Source organism: Staurois parvus, unplaced genomic scaffold (genome assembly GCF_062004578.1).
Source record: "Staurois parvus isolate SC_StPar_1 unplaced genomic scaffold, SC_StPar_1.0 ptg000203l, whole genome shotgun sequence".
Classification (NCBI taxonomy): Eukaryota; Metazoa; Chordata; class Amphibia; order Anura; family Ranidae; genus Staurois; species Staurois parvus.
This window is the reverse complement of record NW_028317999.1, coordinates 2,584,914-2,602,649: the sequence shown is the minus strand read 5'-3', so window position 1 is coordinate 2,602,649 and position 17,736 is coordinate 2,584,914. Positions and strand designations below refer to the sequence as shown.

Below are 17,736 nucleotides of genomic sequence, written 5' to 3'. Positions count from 1 at the left end.
AATCTCCTGCAAACACCAGTTAGTTTGCAGGAAATTACTGCATGTATGGCATGTATTATGAATGACGGCAAATAGAGAGGTGTGCCGTCATCCACAATAACACACACGACTACCACATTTGTTTGAGAGAGACTAGTGTAGTAGCTGACGGTGTATGTTGTTGTGAGCTTGTGTTTTTGTGAATAACGGTGCTCCTCTTCATGCACCATCATTCACAATACAAGCTGCAAGAATAGAGGGCTGTGGTTTCAGTGTCACCTGTATACCCTTTCCCCATATGTAAGCAGGTTGAAATACTGGTTAGTGGGACAGCTGCTGCCCGAGCCGAGAGTGAAACCTGTTTCCGACACTTTCTACTGAGCTCTGCCTCTCTCCCTGTGCTATTAATAAAAGGGGATTCTTCCTACTCACACAGTCTGTTGCATGGAAAGAAGACACAGAAGACAGAGAAAAGAGAGGGGGGGACAGTTCCACCTCAGACAGCAAGCTTTCCTGCTGTCACATCCGCCATGTAAGGGGATTGCTGGGACCTGCAGACCTCCCTGAAGAACACCTGTTCTGGAGATCTGCCACCGTGCTTTGCATGGACTCTTGCCTGTGCAGGTATGCTGGGGCAGCCACAAGAGTTAGGGATTAGTTTATGGAAAAGACTCTGCACTTTGTTTTGGAACTGTTATTCTGAGAGTTTCTAGCAAAACTTTTGAAACTTTGTCCTTGCCTGATCTGAAGTTACTCAAGGGGTGTAACGTAAGTAACCAGCACAGATAGTTTACAGCGTGGATCAGCTAAGCACATTGGGGTACGGAGACAACAATGTAAGAGTTAATACAGTGTAATACGGTGAAAATGTGTACATGTGGGAGGTTGGATAGCCTCTTACAGGAGGAGTTGCTGTTGGCACTCTCTCTCCATGAGCATGTCTGCCTCCCATATCATTGGAAGCAGATCAGTGGCGCAAAGGTCCCCAGACTGTGCACAGGTACGGAAGAGGAACAGATAACTAAGTGTATGCCTGCAGTCCATTATATCTGTTCAAGGGTAAGGTCTGCCTTATGGTTGACAGGGATGTGGAAATTTTTGAAAAAACTACTTGTCCAGGGACAAAAACGGGGTTCCAATCTACTTGTCCCTCATGACAATCTACTTGTACAGATAAAAAAAATAGATTTTAACCAAAACTGTATTTAAATTGGAGTGATATTAGGAACGTCTGCGGCTTGCAGCGTAATGAGCACTGATTGGGTGCTCGTCAGGAAAGGGGAGTGTCGGGCTTATCCATTATCCCTTTCACTGCCAGAGCCCATTTTGCATTTTTTTGCATTTAAAAAACACAATTAAAAAATAATTTTAGGCCTGAAGATTACAAAAAAAACCCAAAACATTATATTTTTTCTGAAAGCAGAGACCCTAGAGAACAAAATAGTGGTAACTCCAATTTTTTATGCCACGCGATATTACTAAAAAAGTTTAGGAAACGCAAAATTTAAGTAAAAAATGCACTTAATTTTAGGGCACAAAAAAGCAATAAATGATCCATTTTTTTAAACTATAAAAGATGAGGTTGCACCGAGTACATAGATACACATGTTAAACCGTGAATTTGCGTGTGCTGTGAAATGGTAACAAACTTTGGTATCCTATACAGTATTTTCTATATGTGATGCTTTTAAAGCCCCTTATAGATCATCAGTTTAGTGTTATGGAGGAGGTCTGGTGCTGAAATTATTGCTCTCATTCTGGCACGTGCGGTGATATGTAATGTGTATCGCAATTGACGTTTTCATGTGTCGGTGCCCCGGTGTGTGCTTTTACGTTTTTACAATTGTAAAACATTTTTACATTTTTTCTTTCATCAGATAGGAGATAAAAAGATCCCTATGTGACTATTTTTGGAAACAAGTTTTCTTTATTGAGACATCCAGGGTCTAAAAGACCCTGGATGTCTCCCCTGTACTCCACTGGATGCAATGCAGTACACATCGCACTGCATTACATTCTTTCCCGGCCTCTTCACTTCTGGGTCAGGACAAGAAGGGGAGGGGATCGGTCTCCTCCCTCCCCTCCATCCACTGGTGCTCCTTGAACAGGTCTCAGGCCCGCATAAGGGCAAGCGGAGCCCGGGAGACAGCGGGCAGGATTGCGTTTTTTTTTGGGGGGGGGGGCAGCAGAGGAGACTGGCACTGTAGTGAGTTGTGTGGAAGCAATTGGGTGGCAGCGCTACCCCGCGAATACTTCCGCCTGACAGGTGAGTCTTGCTGCTTGCCTGCAGCAGGGCTAAAGGTTAAGAGAAACTACCTGCCCAGCGCCCAGAACTACATGTTCCGGGTGTCGGGCGACACAAATTGAACATCCCTGGTTGAGTTTTTCCCCAAGACCAGTCTCCACCTTTTCCCGGGGTATTGACAAGCAAGAGTAAAGGCATCCCATGTGCAGGGCAAGTGACCTGGTCTGCGGCGCCTGACGTAGCAGCCCCCATATCACCTAAAATTGGGCTTCTGCATATGGTGGGCAACAGACAGCCAGGATTTAACTGGCACAAGTGCTATATGCACTGGGTCCCCCGAGAGATATAACAAGTGTTTTTAAGTTCTGGTGAGAGTTCTCCTTTGAAATGTAACTAAAGGCAATATTTTTTTATGTCGATAGAGTGTAGAGAACACCTGTCAGGTTTTTTTTGCTGTTATGGAGATTCACCCTTTCTATTCATCGGGGTGATCATTACCAACAAAGTTGAAAGTGAAGGAATACCCCGGATTTTGAGTGTTCACCAGAACAGGAATAGAGGGGAAATCTTCCAATGGAGACACTTGTTCTGGCAACCCCTGTGACTATAGCCGGCTGCTGCCACTCTCTCTTTCTCTCTCTCTCTAAACCCTCCACCACCACCACCATGTTGTCAGTGAAAGTAGTACCAGGCTGTATGTTTTCCAAATGGTCTCTCTCCTCTCACTTCCCTGTTGTGCTGTGGGCAGACATCTTCCTCCTGCTGCACTAAGGATCAGAGCAGACTGTGTGATGTTCCACCTAGCTCCTGCTCCTACTTCTTTCTGGCAGCAACTAATCGACAGTGGAAGAGAGGACATGCTGTGCAGCAATGAGGATCATGGGGTAGTCCAAAAAGGAGCACTATGCAATGGAGGTTATGGGCTGCAAATTTTAATACTTAGGATTTCCTGCACATAGAAGAGGAGAGACCAGAACTTTACCTAGGCAAATTATGAAAGATTAGGGAAGACAGTGCAGGGAAACCAGTGCCTGCAGACCTGTTGCTGTGCACACGAAGAGCAGAGCCTAGTGTACTGGTGAGCGAATATAAGATACATCTGAATATGTCATATTAAATACAGTACTTGTATAGAATGTTATAGTAACTCAATATTAATCATCAGCACTGATAACTTGCTAAACAACATATTACACATTACAGGCTTGTGAGAGGTATACACTACAAATCATGTCCTTGCTGTGACTTAGTAACATACATCTAATAATGAACCAAATAGTAAATGGAATCACAATTATTCATAATAACATGACAGTAATATCCAATCAAAGTCATGAATCTGTTTTACTGCTTTGTGAATGCAATTTTCTGTGAAATACTACTGGTCTAAGAACATGAATCACAGTCAAGGTTTGCATATTATGTAAACTCCACTGTTATTGGACATTGATTAATAAGAACCAAACAACCAATGTCCAGAATAGTTTGTATGTGTACAGAAATGCCTGCAGCAGCAAAGTAAAATGTGAAAACAGGTTTATTTCTGTATTAGTAATAAGCATTAGACTTTCACTAAAAATCATATAATGTAATTTAAGATTTTATATACATACACGCACACTTTTTTTTTTTTTTTACAACTGCCACTGTGTGTTCTGTATACTATTTGTGTACAAAAGACCCCAGGATTACTTGGCTGCCTGATTGACTTTGTACTTAGCTACAAGCCATATTACAGGCATTCCTTAAAATAGTATTTTCATTTTTGGTGAGGTATTTTAGAAGGAACCAAAGACAAGCAATTTGCAAAATGTTTCCTAAAATCCATGTAATATCTTTAGAGAACCCCTTGAGGGAACTATTTTTTCTTCATAAAGTTGGAATTATACTGTATGAATACTATAAGGGCTCATTTACACTTGTTTTGACTTGTAACACACATTAAAGAGCATACCATGCTTTTATGATGTATTTTTTATGCTTCTGTGATGCATCAATTATGCTTTGGTGATATTTTTTTGAAGTTTGAATGAAGCTTGGCACATGCCCTGTATGTGTGATGAATTTTGGTTTGTTTTAAAGGGGCCCAGTAGAACCCCAGCTCAGTAGTTCCCCCACTCAGACGATCCCCAGCTTATTAGTACCCCTGTTCAGCAGATCACCAGCTCGACGGTACCCTCATTCCGCAGATCCCCAGCTTTTTAGTATCCTTATTCAGCAGATCCCCTGTTCAGTAGTACTCCCAGCTTTGCTCATCCCCCGCTCAGTAGTAACCGCCAACGGTGATGATCCCCTGCTTAGTAGTAACCTTCAGCTCAACTGATCCCCCACTCAATATAAACCTCCAGCTCTGCTGATCCTCTGGTTTGCTGATACTCCTCTCTCTGTGGTCCCCACTCACCTCCAGCTATATTGCTCCCCTGCTGCACACCACCTGTGACATTGCTAGTTTCTCCTGCTCTGGTGCCCTAGCTCTGCTGATCCTCTGCCAGTCATTTCTCCCTCTCTGGTACCTGCTCACCTTCTGATACAGTGTTCCAATGTTGCACACCACGCATGCCGTCTGATAGTTGCTCTACTCTAGTCCAGACCCCGCTCACCTTTCTGCTGCTCCTTGCTGCATACCAGATGTGACATCTGCACCGGACACTTCCAGAATATATATATGTATTCATTCATGAGATGCCCCTGGTACCTTTTTCATAGGCTTTTTTGAGTTTGGGCAAGGACACAGGGGCCCCATGATCCCCTATTGCCCGGGGGCCCCATGAGTTGTCAGTCTGCCCCTGGTGTGTATATATATATATATATATATATATATATATATATATATATATATTTACACATGAACCAGAAGTGACTGCTGATGATGTCTTTCTAGTTCTCTTGTTGGTTTCCCAGTTCAACCTCCAAAGTCTCCGTAGAAGTCTATGACAACGCTCACCACCACCTGCAGCTTTTGAGAGGTCTTTATTCAGCTTTAGGTATTGCAGGTATGAGATATCCTGTACCTGCAGTACCTACAAAACAAAATAAGCCTAAAGCTTAATAAAAGCCTCTCAAACACTGCAGGTGCTCGCAAGCTTTGTCATAGACTTCTATGGAGGCGTTGGAGACGTTTTGAAGCACCAAGAAAGCAGCAAGGGGTATACTTTTTAAAGCAAAGCAAACGCAAGGTGTAAACAGGACTGCAAGCTTACCATTTTGTTTAGTGACAGATGCTTTGATTGGCATTCAGAGTGCTTTAAAAAAGTGTGTCCAATGCCACATTTTGAAGCAAGTGTAAATGAGCCCTATTAGTCACAGGATAAGATTGATATGGTTACATTTTTACAGAGGAACTAAAGTAAACAAATTAAAAATTTGCTAGCAAGAAGGCTCTTTATTGCAAAAGAGACATGCTGGGGTAGATTTACTAAAACTGAAGTACTTAGAATCTGGTTCAGCTCTGCACAGTAACCAATCAGCTTCTAGGTTTTATTGTCAAAGCTTAATTGAACAAGCTGAAGTTAGAAGCTGATTGGTGACTATGCAGAGTTGCACCAGATTCTGAGTGCTTGCGTTTTAGGAAATCTCCCCTGCTATGTCTGCTCTCCAGTAAAACAAATGTACCTGCCTGTTTGCAATCTTCTTTAGAATGTACACAGAGATGCACTTGTGCAGCTCAGTGTACACTGTTGGCACATTTTAGTGCCAGAATGAATATACTTCTGTGTACATGCATGGGAACTACATTATTTCCCCACCAGCCAATCAAAACAGCCAAAAACCCTGGATCCGGAAGAAGCTGGGGAGAAGATGCTGGAGCCAGCAAGGGGTCACTGTAGAGAGGGTGAGTATCTGCAAACTTTAGTTCCACTTTAAAAGGCGTTGTTATAGCATAATACACAATGCAAACTTTTTTTTATTAGATATTGTCCTTCTATTATTATATGTTTGACAAATTTTCTAAATGAAATTCAGAGACACCCTACTGACCACACATTTACTTTTAACCACATCCCAAACTGTAATCACACCCCCAAACCCCCCCCCCCATTTTAACCTCCCTAGCGGTATGATTATTTCAGATTTTTGGAGCTGAAAGCGGTACCATTTTTTTGCATGGAAATATGTTTGTTTTTTTTATTGTAGGCCTGTAATTTTTAGGAATAACTCACTGAAATCTGTCCGAACAAGAGTCTAGTAAACATTCCGGATATGATAAAACTTGAAACACAAAATCATAAATTATAATTTAATAAATAATCATAAAAAATAAAAATATAATAATAATAAATGTAATTAAATAATATAATCAAACCAAAAACACTGAAATGTGAAATATAGCGCCAAGTTCGCACATCGCTGAGCAAAGTCGCAAAATCGTTTTCAGTGTCTGATGCTAAATTTCCCCACGAATCATTATCACTCAATTCTGCAAGTGGTTCAGATTTACTATCGCTGTTCTCTAGCTGGTCTAAAACCGCTTTTGACATAAAGAGACGCTTTTTGGACGCCATGGACTTTTCTAAGTTTCCAGGCAGAAAGAACTGTCAAAATGCAGGCAGGGGATAGGACAAAGCAGTAGGGACAAAATGTATGTGAAATGTTTTGAAACAGCAATGTTTTACTATGTAATAATCATTTTTAAAAAAATGACATTTTTTTTTTAAATTTCAAATTTGCCGCCGCTTCCAGCGCCCGTACGTCCCGACGTCACAAGGACTGGAACACGGAAGCCGGATGCCGGCATCGGCCGGAGGAGATGGCCAGGGATGCTGTAGGGGACGCATCGCGGGAGCGAAGGACAAGGTAAGCGATGCAGGGACTCCCTATGCAACGCTGCATGGTAAGCCCGAGTGTAGCTCGGGGTTACCGCTTTTGCTACTGAAACTCTACCCCGAGCTACACTCGGGAATACCGCTAGGGAGGTTAACAAGCACTAAATCAATTGGTCACAGACTTTTGAAAAAGAGGCAGTTATTCAAGTTATAAGGACAAAATGCCTTGGGTATCATGAGTAGAGAAACAATGTGGCACAGGTAGTGTGCAGTGGTGAATTGTGAGTGTCATCACATTGCAGTAACAGTGAGAGAGGCTTAAAGGAGCATGGTTAAATAAAACTTGAACTTGCTCTGCTATGGGACAAGAGTTTTTAACACACAGTGCAGAGGTCAGGTCTGTGTAAAGCACAGAGGTCAGGAGTAAGAAATGTACACAGTGCAGGGGTCAGGTGTAAGTAATGCATGAAGTGCAGGGGTCCGAGTATATATTACACAGAGTGCAGGGGTTAAGGTGTTCATAATGCATGGAGTACAGGGGTCAGGAATAAGTAACTCACAGAGCACATCGGTCAGGAAGGTGTAACATACAAAGTGTAGAGGTCAGGAGTAAGTAATGCATAGAGTGCAGGGGTCAGGAGTACGTAATGCAGTTATAGAGTCTACAAACTAAGGTGTATAAATTTGAAAATTGATCAACCTTGATGTACTGACAGCCTCTCATTTCTTGAGGCCTTAAAATGCCAGAACAGTACATATACCCCCCCCCCCCCAATGACCCCTTTCTGGAAAATAGACAGTCCAAGGTATTTAGTAGTTCAAGTTTTTTGATGTTTTAATTTTCTGGTCACAAGGACTTGGAAAATTAAGAAATTACATAAAATTTATTTTTATTTATTCACAATTTTTTTTTTTACTGGCACCCCATGAGCATTTAACCCTTACAATGCATGGGAGCCTGACTGCGATGCAGGATTTTTCTTTGCCCAAGAAACTTCTAGTGAGAAAGCATTGTGGTTGCCATTGGTGGCTTCTGAATCTGAAAATATCAGTTGCCTACCTATCATGTTGATCCTATGTCCTCAGTATATTTTAAGTCACTTAGAAGAAGTATGAAGGTTAGGAATTCCAACTTCTCTCACTTCTTTTATATGTGCAATTCATCCATCCAAGTAACTAGGCCAGGGACAGACAGGCAACTAGTATTTTTACAAGGAGGTCAACAATGGCTGCCCACACATTACTCTCATTAGATGTGCTGGCATACACCTGGCATTTATGTAAACTATTATAACATTGCAGCCATTGACAACAATGGTGACTGGCATAATGCTGTAGTTCCCACTAGTTTTTAAGAAATGCATTTTGCTTTTCGGAGCATTAATTTTTATGAAGGCATACATTTTGACATTTTAGTGTAATTGTGAGTGTTCTTTTTGGATATTCGAATGTAGAAGGCCTAAACATGGCTTTTTCTAGCCCATCTATAGTACAATTTAATAGGATAAGTGTCAGGGAACCAGCCATGTATAGGAATAAGTTTCCTCCTAGAATTATCACAATTTCATATTTGATATACAATGCAGGGCCAGGACAAGGGGTGGGCAGGAGGGACAGCTGCCCTGGGTGCTGTGGTATCATGTGAGGTAGGGGGGCACCACTTAAAGAGTTCTTGCTGCTACAAGCTGACAAGAGTAGTTTCAGCAGCATCACTACTACTGTCAGCTTAGTGGAGGAAGTGACGGGCAGAATCAGGAGAAGAGAAGAGATCTGGGAAGAGGTGCGGGCTGTGCTCTCTCTTCCCTCCAGCTCCTCCTCCTATCACTGCAGTGCTTCTGCATCTGGACTCTCATATTGGAACTGTGCAGGGTTTCCTTACCTGTCCCCATCTTTTCCTAGCAAAGAGCAGGTAAGGAAACCCTGGGCGTCAAAGATTTGTTTTGGGAGGGGGATTTCAGCAGGGTGGGGATTTGTACTGGGAGTAGGGGAATTTTAGTTTCTGGAGAATTTTGGCTTGCAAGTTGAATATATACCTAGGGGGTTAGCTTGCAGATTAGTGCTTAATTCTTTTTGGGGGGGTTCTGCTGACATATAATGCTCATACCTCTTTGGGGGGCGCAGTTTGGCATCTTTGCCCAGTGCGCTAGGTTACTGTGTCCCAGCACTGATACAATGTATTTACTAATTTTATACATTCCTGTTTTATATAAACCAAAGTTACTTTATAGAAACCAAAATCAACAGCGCAAAACAATACCCAAACCAAATTAATTACATAATAATAAAAAATATAAATTAAATTAAATATATTATAGTGTCCATAAAAAACTTAACGTTTCCAAAAAAAACTTAAAAATAAACATAAAGTCCTTTCTCCCAAATTCCAGAGTGCTTCAACAAAAAAATATTAATTTTAGGGTTATCCTCCTGTGATTTGTGCTTCCACCATCCACCAGTGCTGTGACCAACATAAACCGCACTCACCAGATATTGGTGAATAGTAGGCCTTTTAGGACTTTTTAGGGATCCTACACCCCCTCTACAGCCTCCAGACCTCCATTCCACCATACAGGGCTAGGATGATCCTTCCACTCACTTCTTGATAAAGACTTCCAAACCCGCTCCACAGTTGTGCTTTCTGCAGATCTGAAAACCTGAGAGCCTCCAGTCTGCTTGTCAATGGGAATTGTGGTAGGAACAGGCTTCGGGCTGCAATGTCCTTTCCTTGGCCTCCTTTTTCTATGATTTCCATCACATGTAGGAAGGGAGAAAGCAGGCTTCCTACATGTGATGGAAATCATAGAAAAAGGAGGCCAAGGAAAGGACATTGCAGCCCGAAGCCTGTTCCTACCACAGGTGGTAGGGGATTCCCATTGACAAGCAGACTGGAGGCTCTCAGGTTTTCAGATCTGCAGAAAGCACAACTGTGGAGCGGGTTTGGAAATCTTTATCAAGAAGTGAGTGGAAGGATTATCCTAGCCCTGTATGGTGGAATGGAGGTCTGGAGGCTGTAGAGTTGGTGTAGGATCCCTAAAAAGTCCTAAAAGGCCTATTATTCACCAATATCTGGTGAGAGCGGTTTATGTTGGTCACAGCACTGGTGGATGGTGGAAGCACAAATCACAGGAGGATAACCCTAAAATTAATATTTTTTTGTTGAAGCACTCTGGAATTTGGGAGAAAGGACTTTATGTTTATTTTTAAGTTTTTTTGGACACGTTAAGTTTTTTATGGACACTATAATATATTTTATTTAATTTATATTTTTTATTATTATGTAATTAATTTGGTTTGGGTATTGTTTTGCGCTGTTGATTCTGGTTTTTATGATTTGGTGTTTTACACTAGTGCACAGCAGCATCTGATACCTTCGGTTGGAGATTATCCCGTGGCGCAGGAGTGTGTATTTTTAATTTTTATTTTCAAAGTTACTTTATGCCTTAAAGTGGACCTCAACTCGAAAATGTTACAGAGAACATTTAAAAATATTAATTGCGCTTAAGCAACACTAGGGAAATATAATCTTATGTCTCAAATCCTTCCTAAAAAACTGAAAAACAACTGAGCACTTCCTGGAACGTGAGTGTGCCTAGATTCCCCTGTGCATACAGCCTTATAGCTGTATATCTACAGTGTGAAATATGAGGCATTGGAGCCTCTGACTGATAACCTCAGGTATTTTGGTGATGTCCTTACTTTGCTGCTCACACTTCTTTCTTCTGGAGACTCTGACACGAGGAAGCAAAATCCCATCTCTACAAAGATGGCCGCCTCCACATAGAGACACAGTGCAGAACAAGGCATTGTAAGTCATTACTGGGAAAATGCCAAACTGCAGGGAGACTACACTGGGGGCTATGCCTTTCTTCTACAATTTTTAAATGACAGCAAATGATTCACCACCAAAGAATGTTTGGAGAAAGACCCCTTCACTGTTTTTTAAATATGCCCCTTAAAGTAGAATTAAAACCTCAACCTAAGTAGTTCTAAAACTGCCCCTTCTCCCCTCCTAACACCTATGCTGACTAACCTGTGTAGAAAAGATGTATATACTTACCTTTTTTCAGCCCACTTGGCCCAGTCATGTGATCACCTGTGTCAGCCACAGGGGTGAGGAGATGGGAATGCCTGAACAGTGATGTCACCCATAGGCTCGTTATGGCCCATCCGTTTGTAGCGCTCCCTCATCTCACCTGCACAAGTGTTGGGAAGGGGACATTTTTATGACTAGTCATGTTTAGGCTGGAGTTTTACTTTAAAGTGTATCTAGGCTCAAAACTTTTTTTAAATTTTGGACAAGATGAGGAAATGCTAGAATCCCTGTCAGGTTTTACTGCTACCTGGGGCTCTGTAAGAGATTTTCCCTCACTTTTTGTTCTGGGGACAAACTTTTACCAGACAGGAAGTGAGGAAAACTCTGTCAAAGGAAAACAGACACTGGTGAACAACTAGCGGGGGTTCTAGCATTACCCTACCTAACTTGAAAGAGCATTTTTACTTCTGTGTTGCTGTTAGAGCGATTTCCCCTCACTTCCTGTCCTGAAGACAACCGTTTCAGGGAAGGAATCTCTCCAATAGAGCCTCTGAAAGCAGAAAGCAGTAAGACCTGACGGGAGTTCTAATCCTTCCCCACTGTATCCAAGGTAAAAAAAAAATTGATGTACACAGATGACATCTATCCAGTTGTTCTAGAGAATGTTCTTGTAAGATGGCATAACATACACAACAGGTGTTAGGGTAGATTCACACTATTGAGAGTGCAGTACTGCCTGTATGTGGCATGCGTTCTCAAACACGCAAGCATTCGAAGGCAAAAACGGTCACTAATTCTTAAAGCGGAGTTCCACTCACCCTGTCAAAAAATAAAAGTCAGCAGCTACAAAAACTGTAGCTGCTGACTTCTAAAAAACAGCCACATGCCTGTTCCTCAGTCTCGTGGTGTGTCCCCCGCAGCCCGTTTCGCCGGCCATCCTGTATTCCAGGAGGCCGGTATCTTCAGTGTGGGCACCCGGCTGTGACAGCTGCGGCTTCACAGCCGGGTACCCACTGCTCATGCTTGAGTAGCGCTGCGCTTCATGAATGATCCTGTAGTCTTCTGGGACCTGTCACGTGTCCCAAAAGACTACAGGGAGTGATGACACCCTCCGCTTCTGATCGCCTAGGCGATCGGACCGGAAGTGGGTGCAGGTACCTGTCAAATTTGGGTACCCACTCCCCTCCGCCCCACAAAGCTGACAATCCTTAATGGAGAGCGGGGGAGCAGTTCTTAAAGCAGAACTTCCCCTTTTGGGTGGAGCTCCGCTTTAAAGTGTTACTAAACCCACAACAGTAAAATCAGTCTATATATGCAGTAAAACATGCTTGTTATACTCACTGTGGAACCTAAGGGGTTAATCCTCTGCATTGTGTACAAAAGTTGTTTGATCCTGACTTCTCTGATCCTTCCCTTCTTCCAGTGCCCCCGTCTTATCTGCCTGACATGTGGAGTCACTCTGCACGTGCTCAGTTTGGTGTGTATTGCTAGAAAGGTTTTTTTTTTCTTGGGAGAGTGCATGTGATCAGCACAGAGCCAATCAGCACTGTCCAGACAAAGGTCAGGGGTTCTGCATCCTCCTAAAGCAGAATGAACACTCCTTCTACAAGCTTTAACATGTGCTCTGCTGTACACTGATAAAAGTCACAAGACTGCTATATACTGATGATGATAAAAGGTATTTAGCAGTTTATATTTACTAAAATAATTGCATGTCCATGTTGTGTGTACTGTGGGAGACCAGATATAGTGAATGATATAGATATAGTCCTCGCTTTAGTAACACTTTAACGGCAACCCCATGTATCGGCAACCCCAGAAAACGGGGTGCTGTTTTCATGCGCAAAATTGCACAGAACCACATGGTGCCAAAGCAGTTTCAGAAAAGGGTCTGCGACCTTTTCCCTGCGTTTCCCACAGGTACAGCAGCCCATTCAAATGAATGGGCTGCTGTGCCTGCAGAAAAGCTCCCTGCAACAAACGCCCAGATGTGAACCCAGACGTATTGAGACAAATTGTTAGACATGCATAATCAGCGTTAAACAGCATGTAAAGAAAATTGATGAAGCAAGATTTTTATATTTTATAAAATGTTTCATTTAGGGACAAGGGTCAGTACACACCAAAATGTGTCTTTTAGCTAGGAGCGGCTGATTTATATCCACTGGTTTATTTCTTTCAGTCACTGGAGTCTCACTGTTGCATTCCCCATAATATAGAGAGTAAATAAAGGAACACAAACAGTGAGATATCATAGCTATATCTGATATGGAAGCTCAGGTGGTAAGGCCACACTGCCAAAATCCCTAAAAATAAAAATACAAAGCTGATAATCCAGCAAATACAGAATATGACTTGAGTCTCTGGCTGACTGATTACTGAAGCAATATATTTTAATGGGGTCACTTTAGATCAAATTTTAGAAAGTCAACCACAACCGTTAATCACTTGTGAAATGACAATGGCACAATTATAACAAACGTGAAATACAAATCTAGTGCTGTCAGCATATAGAAGACACCCCTGGGAGCCTACATGTCAGGTCCGGTTTTTATATAAATATACTGGTTCACATGGGTTGAGTTCCTGCACCCCTAGCACATCATAAACCTCATTTCTGGCCTATTATGTGATGGGTAACCAAATTTGGGGGTGCCAGACTTTCAAAACATTGGCTCAGAATTATCTGTGCATGAGGACACTGACACTTATACAGAAAACAGACCTTATACGCAGGTCCCACTAAGGTCTTAGTTATGTGATGGTGACACTAGGTTAGGTGAGTGGTTTGCATTTCAGGTTCGCGTGAAAGAATATTCTGGTGTGGCTAATATTGGAAACATATTAAGAAAGGCCTCACCTGCTGGCTATGCTCTGCCTGCAGTGCTGTCTGAAAGGCATCAGGTGATAGTTCATAGCATCCAGCAGTAACTTTTGACATACAGGGTCAGACCTCATAAAGTCCACTGACTGCACCCTTTCCACCAGCTCTGGAGCTGGGATGAGAGCAAAGCGAAGCCTTTTCATCAGATCTGGTGCATACTGCATGCGGGTTTCCCTGTCATGCTCCAGCCATAGTACAGACATCTGAAAGAGAGCGAGCTCAGACTCCACTGGGGGTGGCAAAGAGTCCAGCATGGAACGCATCTCTTCAAAATTGAGCAGCAACACATCCTCCACCAGATACTTATTGGCCAGCTTCTTGGTTTCCTCCAGGCCATGCAAGGCAGCAATTTTGCACACCTGCTTGTAGTTCTGCACTGAGATTTGATCGTTCAGAAACTGTACACAAAGCTTTGTGACCTGAGGGATGTGCAAGATCTTACTGACAGATAATACCTCCTCGACTGTATCTAAAGACAAGGTTACATTTGCTGTATAGAGATACTCCAGCACCAAACGCAGCCCAATTGAAGAACAGCCTTGCAATACCAGGTTATTTATGGCCCTGGGGCTGACCAGCAGCTTATCATCAGGGGAGGAGGAGGGTGTCCCAGGCTCCTCTGACTGCTGTTGCTGATCCTTTGGGACAGAAGACAGACCATCCTGGACAGGGTGGCTAGAGAAGAGAGATCTGAAGTACTGGGAGCAGGATGCAAGCACTGCTTTATGGCAGTGGAACTGCTGTCCTTGTGCAGTCAATGTCACGTCGCAGAAGAGCTGCTTTCGCCACAGGAGGTTCAAACCATGCAGCAGATTGTCACTATGGCTCGGGTCAAATGTAGAAGTCCTGTCCCCCGATCTGGACATGGCCGGCCTCACGTTCTACCTGTTGATGAAACCTAAAGCAAAAATGATATTAAAACATTCAGTAAGAGATATAGAGAATATAAAAATAACCTTTATTATAACAGCAATAATTGGATGTTGCTGTGCTGCATATAAGTTGTTGTGATAGACTAAGGTGCTTTAATACTATGAACATGAAAAGTGTCATGACTGTCTAAATAACAAATGAACAAAATATTTTCCAAAAAACTGGAACCCGTAGGACAATAGTACAGATAAATGTATATTTTTTATCAAGCATCCTATTCTAAGTGTCTTGCTTCTTCTCTGTTATGCTATCATAGACGCTACAGCTAACAGGAAAGGACAACCCAGAAGATTTTTGGACATCCAAGAACAGTACTGCCATCAAGTAGTTTGGGGGTATGTGTATGGATTGTGTTTTTATGGACAATTATGTACGCTTCTTTTTATATGCACATGTACAGTATTTTTACAGCACTAAAATAAATGTAATGGTCACTGTGTGTACAGTCTGATTAACATAACATTGAGAAACTTTAGCTTTTCCTTTTCACTCCAAAAATCCTATTTTGGAGAGTACGACTGTTTTTTTTTTTATAATATAGACTTAAATATATCAAACGTAAACCCAGCAGTACATTGTTGAAAAGGGAACTCCACTTTTTAAACAATTCTGGTAAGTTACTAATGCAAGTCAGGACAGCAAAAAAATCAATTTTGTTAGTACCTTTCACCTTACCATTATTCTTGTACAGGTCCTGGAAGAATCAACAGTACACAGGAGGAAATATTATTTTTGATGCCATAATAAACCATGGATATGGAAGGATATGGTAACTATAGGAAAAGCTGACTATAAATGAATGTACATGAAAGCTATTGACAAACCACCAGTGCAACTGGCAGAATGTTAACTTTCATTAGGGCGTGGTGGATACTCCAAAATGCCATAAATACATAAAAAAAAGCACTTACACCTTTTACTATGCTGATGATTTCACTGTCCTGAATAATATTTCATGTTTCTCAGAAATGTGTACCAAATACAAGCTGCAAAAACACAGTACCCAGTTATGACTGACCGAATAGTTAAAATAACAAGAACATAGTCGTATTATAACTTATTAAACATAACCCAGATGCGTGCTGGAGTTGGGGCAGTTCTTATAAATGTGTAGATATTTCTACATTCTACTAATGTACAGCATACTGACAAAGCTAATTTGTTATTCTGGTCAATGAGGAGAAAAACATCAGGATGTGATCAACTGACAATACTGTGACAGTTTCCCAACAGCTTGCTTTACTAACTGACATTGAATACACTGAGAAACTGAGCGATCTGAACATTCCAACAGCTCTTAAAGCTGCCCAGAACTTTGAAATGTTTCAGTTACTTCTAAGTTTAGGTGTGATCAGAGAGGTGGTCCCTCCTATTCGTTCCTAGTAAGGATCCTGAATTGTCTGACACTGGAACCCATGTCTGATGGAACTCTGTATATTCACCTGGAACTCATCTGTCAGTTGTTGCCCCTAACCAGAAAAGGATGGCCCTGCCATTCATATGTGATTAATTAAATAACAATATCTTTATCTAAATACTTGCTTATTCTGAAAACCTAAAATGTTCTGCTATGCTCCCATGAATAAATCACACAGCACACTTTTTCTAGTAACATAAATAAATGCCAAGAACTGCAGGTGTCCTAGTCATTTCTGTGTTTACTTAGCATTCTAATTCTTGTATTCCTTGACTAAACAGATTAGGGATACCTCTTTTCTACTTTCACCCTTCTAAATCAACATCCTGGTCATCCAATCAATTTGCAGTTTGCTTCGCATCCTAATTCCGATAAACAGACTAGGGATACCTATTCTCTACTTTCACTCTTCTATATCCATGTTCTAGTCATCTAGTGAATCCCTAGCTTACATGCCATCCTAACTCTGGTATTCCTTGACTAAACAGACTAGAGACACCTCTTTCCTACATTCATCTTTCTAAATCCACATCCTGGCCATCTAATCAATTCCCTGTTTACTCAGTATCTCAATTCTGGTATTCCTTGACTAGTTTCATTCTTTCAAAACCACGTCCTGGTCATCCAATCAATTTCCAGTTTGCTTAGCATCCCAATTCTGGTATTCTTTGACTAAACAGACTAGGGATATCTCATTCCTAGTCTCATCCTTCTAAATCCACATCCTGGCCATCCAATCAATTCCCAGTTTACTTAGCATCCTAATTCTGATATCCCTTGACTAAACTGACTAGGGACACCTCTTTCTTAGTTTCACCTTTTTAAATCCACGTCCTGATCATCCAAACAATTCCCAGTTTACTTAGTTTCCTAACTCTGATATTCCTTGACTAAACAGATTAGGGATACCTCTTTCCTACTTCCATCCTTCTAAATCCACGTCCTAGCCATTCAATCAATTCCCAGTTTACTTAGCATCCAACTCTGGTATTCCTTGACTAAACAGACTAGAAATACCTCTTTCCTAGGTTCACCCTACTAGATCCATGTTACAAATTGACACCACATACGCTTTGCCTAGGCATTGGCTTCTGTACTTTCATGGACCAATTTTAAAGCAATCAGAAGCATCTCTGGCAGAGGAAGAAAAAAAAAAGACTTTTCAATTTCTACTGAAATGCCAAAAAGTTGAGCTAGAATCTCTGGGAAGAAAAGAGGGAACCAGACAGCAATCTGGCTATAAGGGAAGAGGCAGCCACCAGGCTCAGCTGCTCATCCCGTCTCCTGGATATTAGAGACCCACTCAGTGTAGATGCTTTACCGGTCCCGCTGCACTGCAGATCTGCCTTGGGTCCCATTGTTGTAACATTTTCCCTTACTCTCTGGACTGCAATGCCTTTTTTATGCCTTTAGTTGGATGAACTATGAGTATAGGATTCTTTCTACAGAGGTGTTCCAATTATTTTTTAACTGAACCAGTGT

At 41.8% G+C, this 17,736-nt stretch overlaps 1 protein-coding gene across 1 annotated transcript in view; it reads right to left on the bottom strand.

Moving 5' to 3' along the window:
• The window catches only part of KLHL14 (kelch like family member 14), a 129,382-nt gene that overhangs the window by 110,796 nt on the left and 850 nt on the right, over positions 1–17,736 (bottom strand). Inside the window, exon 2 of the mRNA XM_089678353.1 lies at positions 13,881–14,802. Within this exon, the coding sequence (XP_089534479.1) occupies positions 13,881–14,770 (890 nt within the window). The 5' untranslated portion in view covers positions 14,771–14,802. The remainder of the gene's footprint in view (positions 1–13,880; positions 14,803–17,736) is intronic.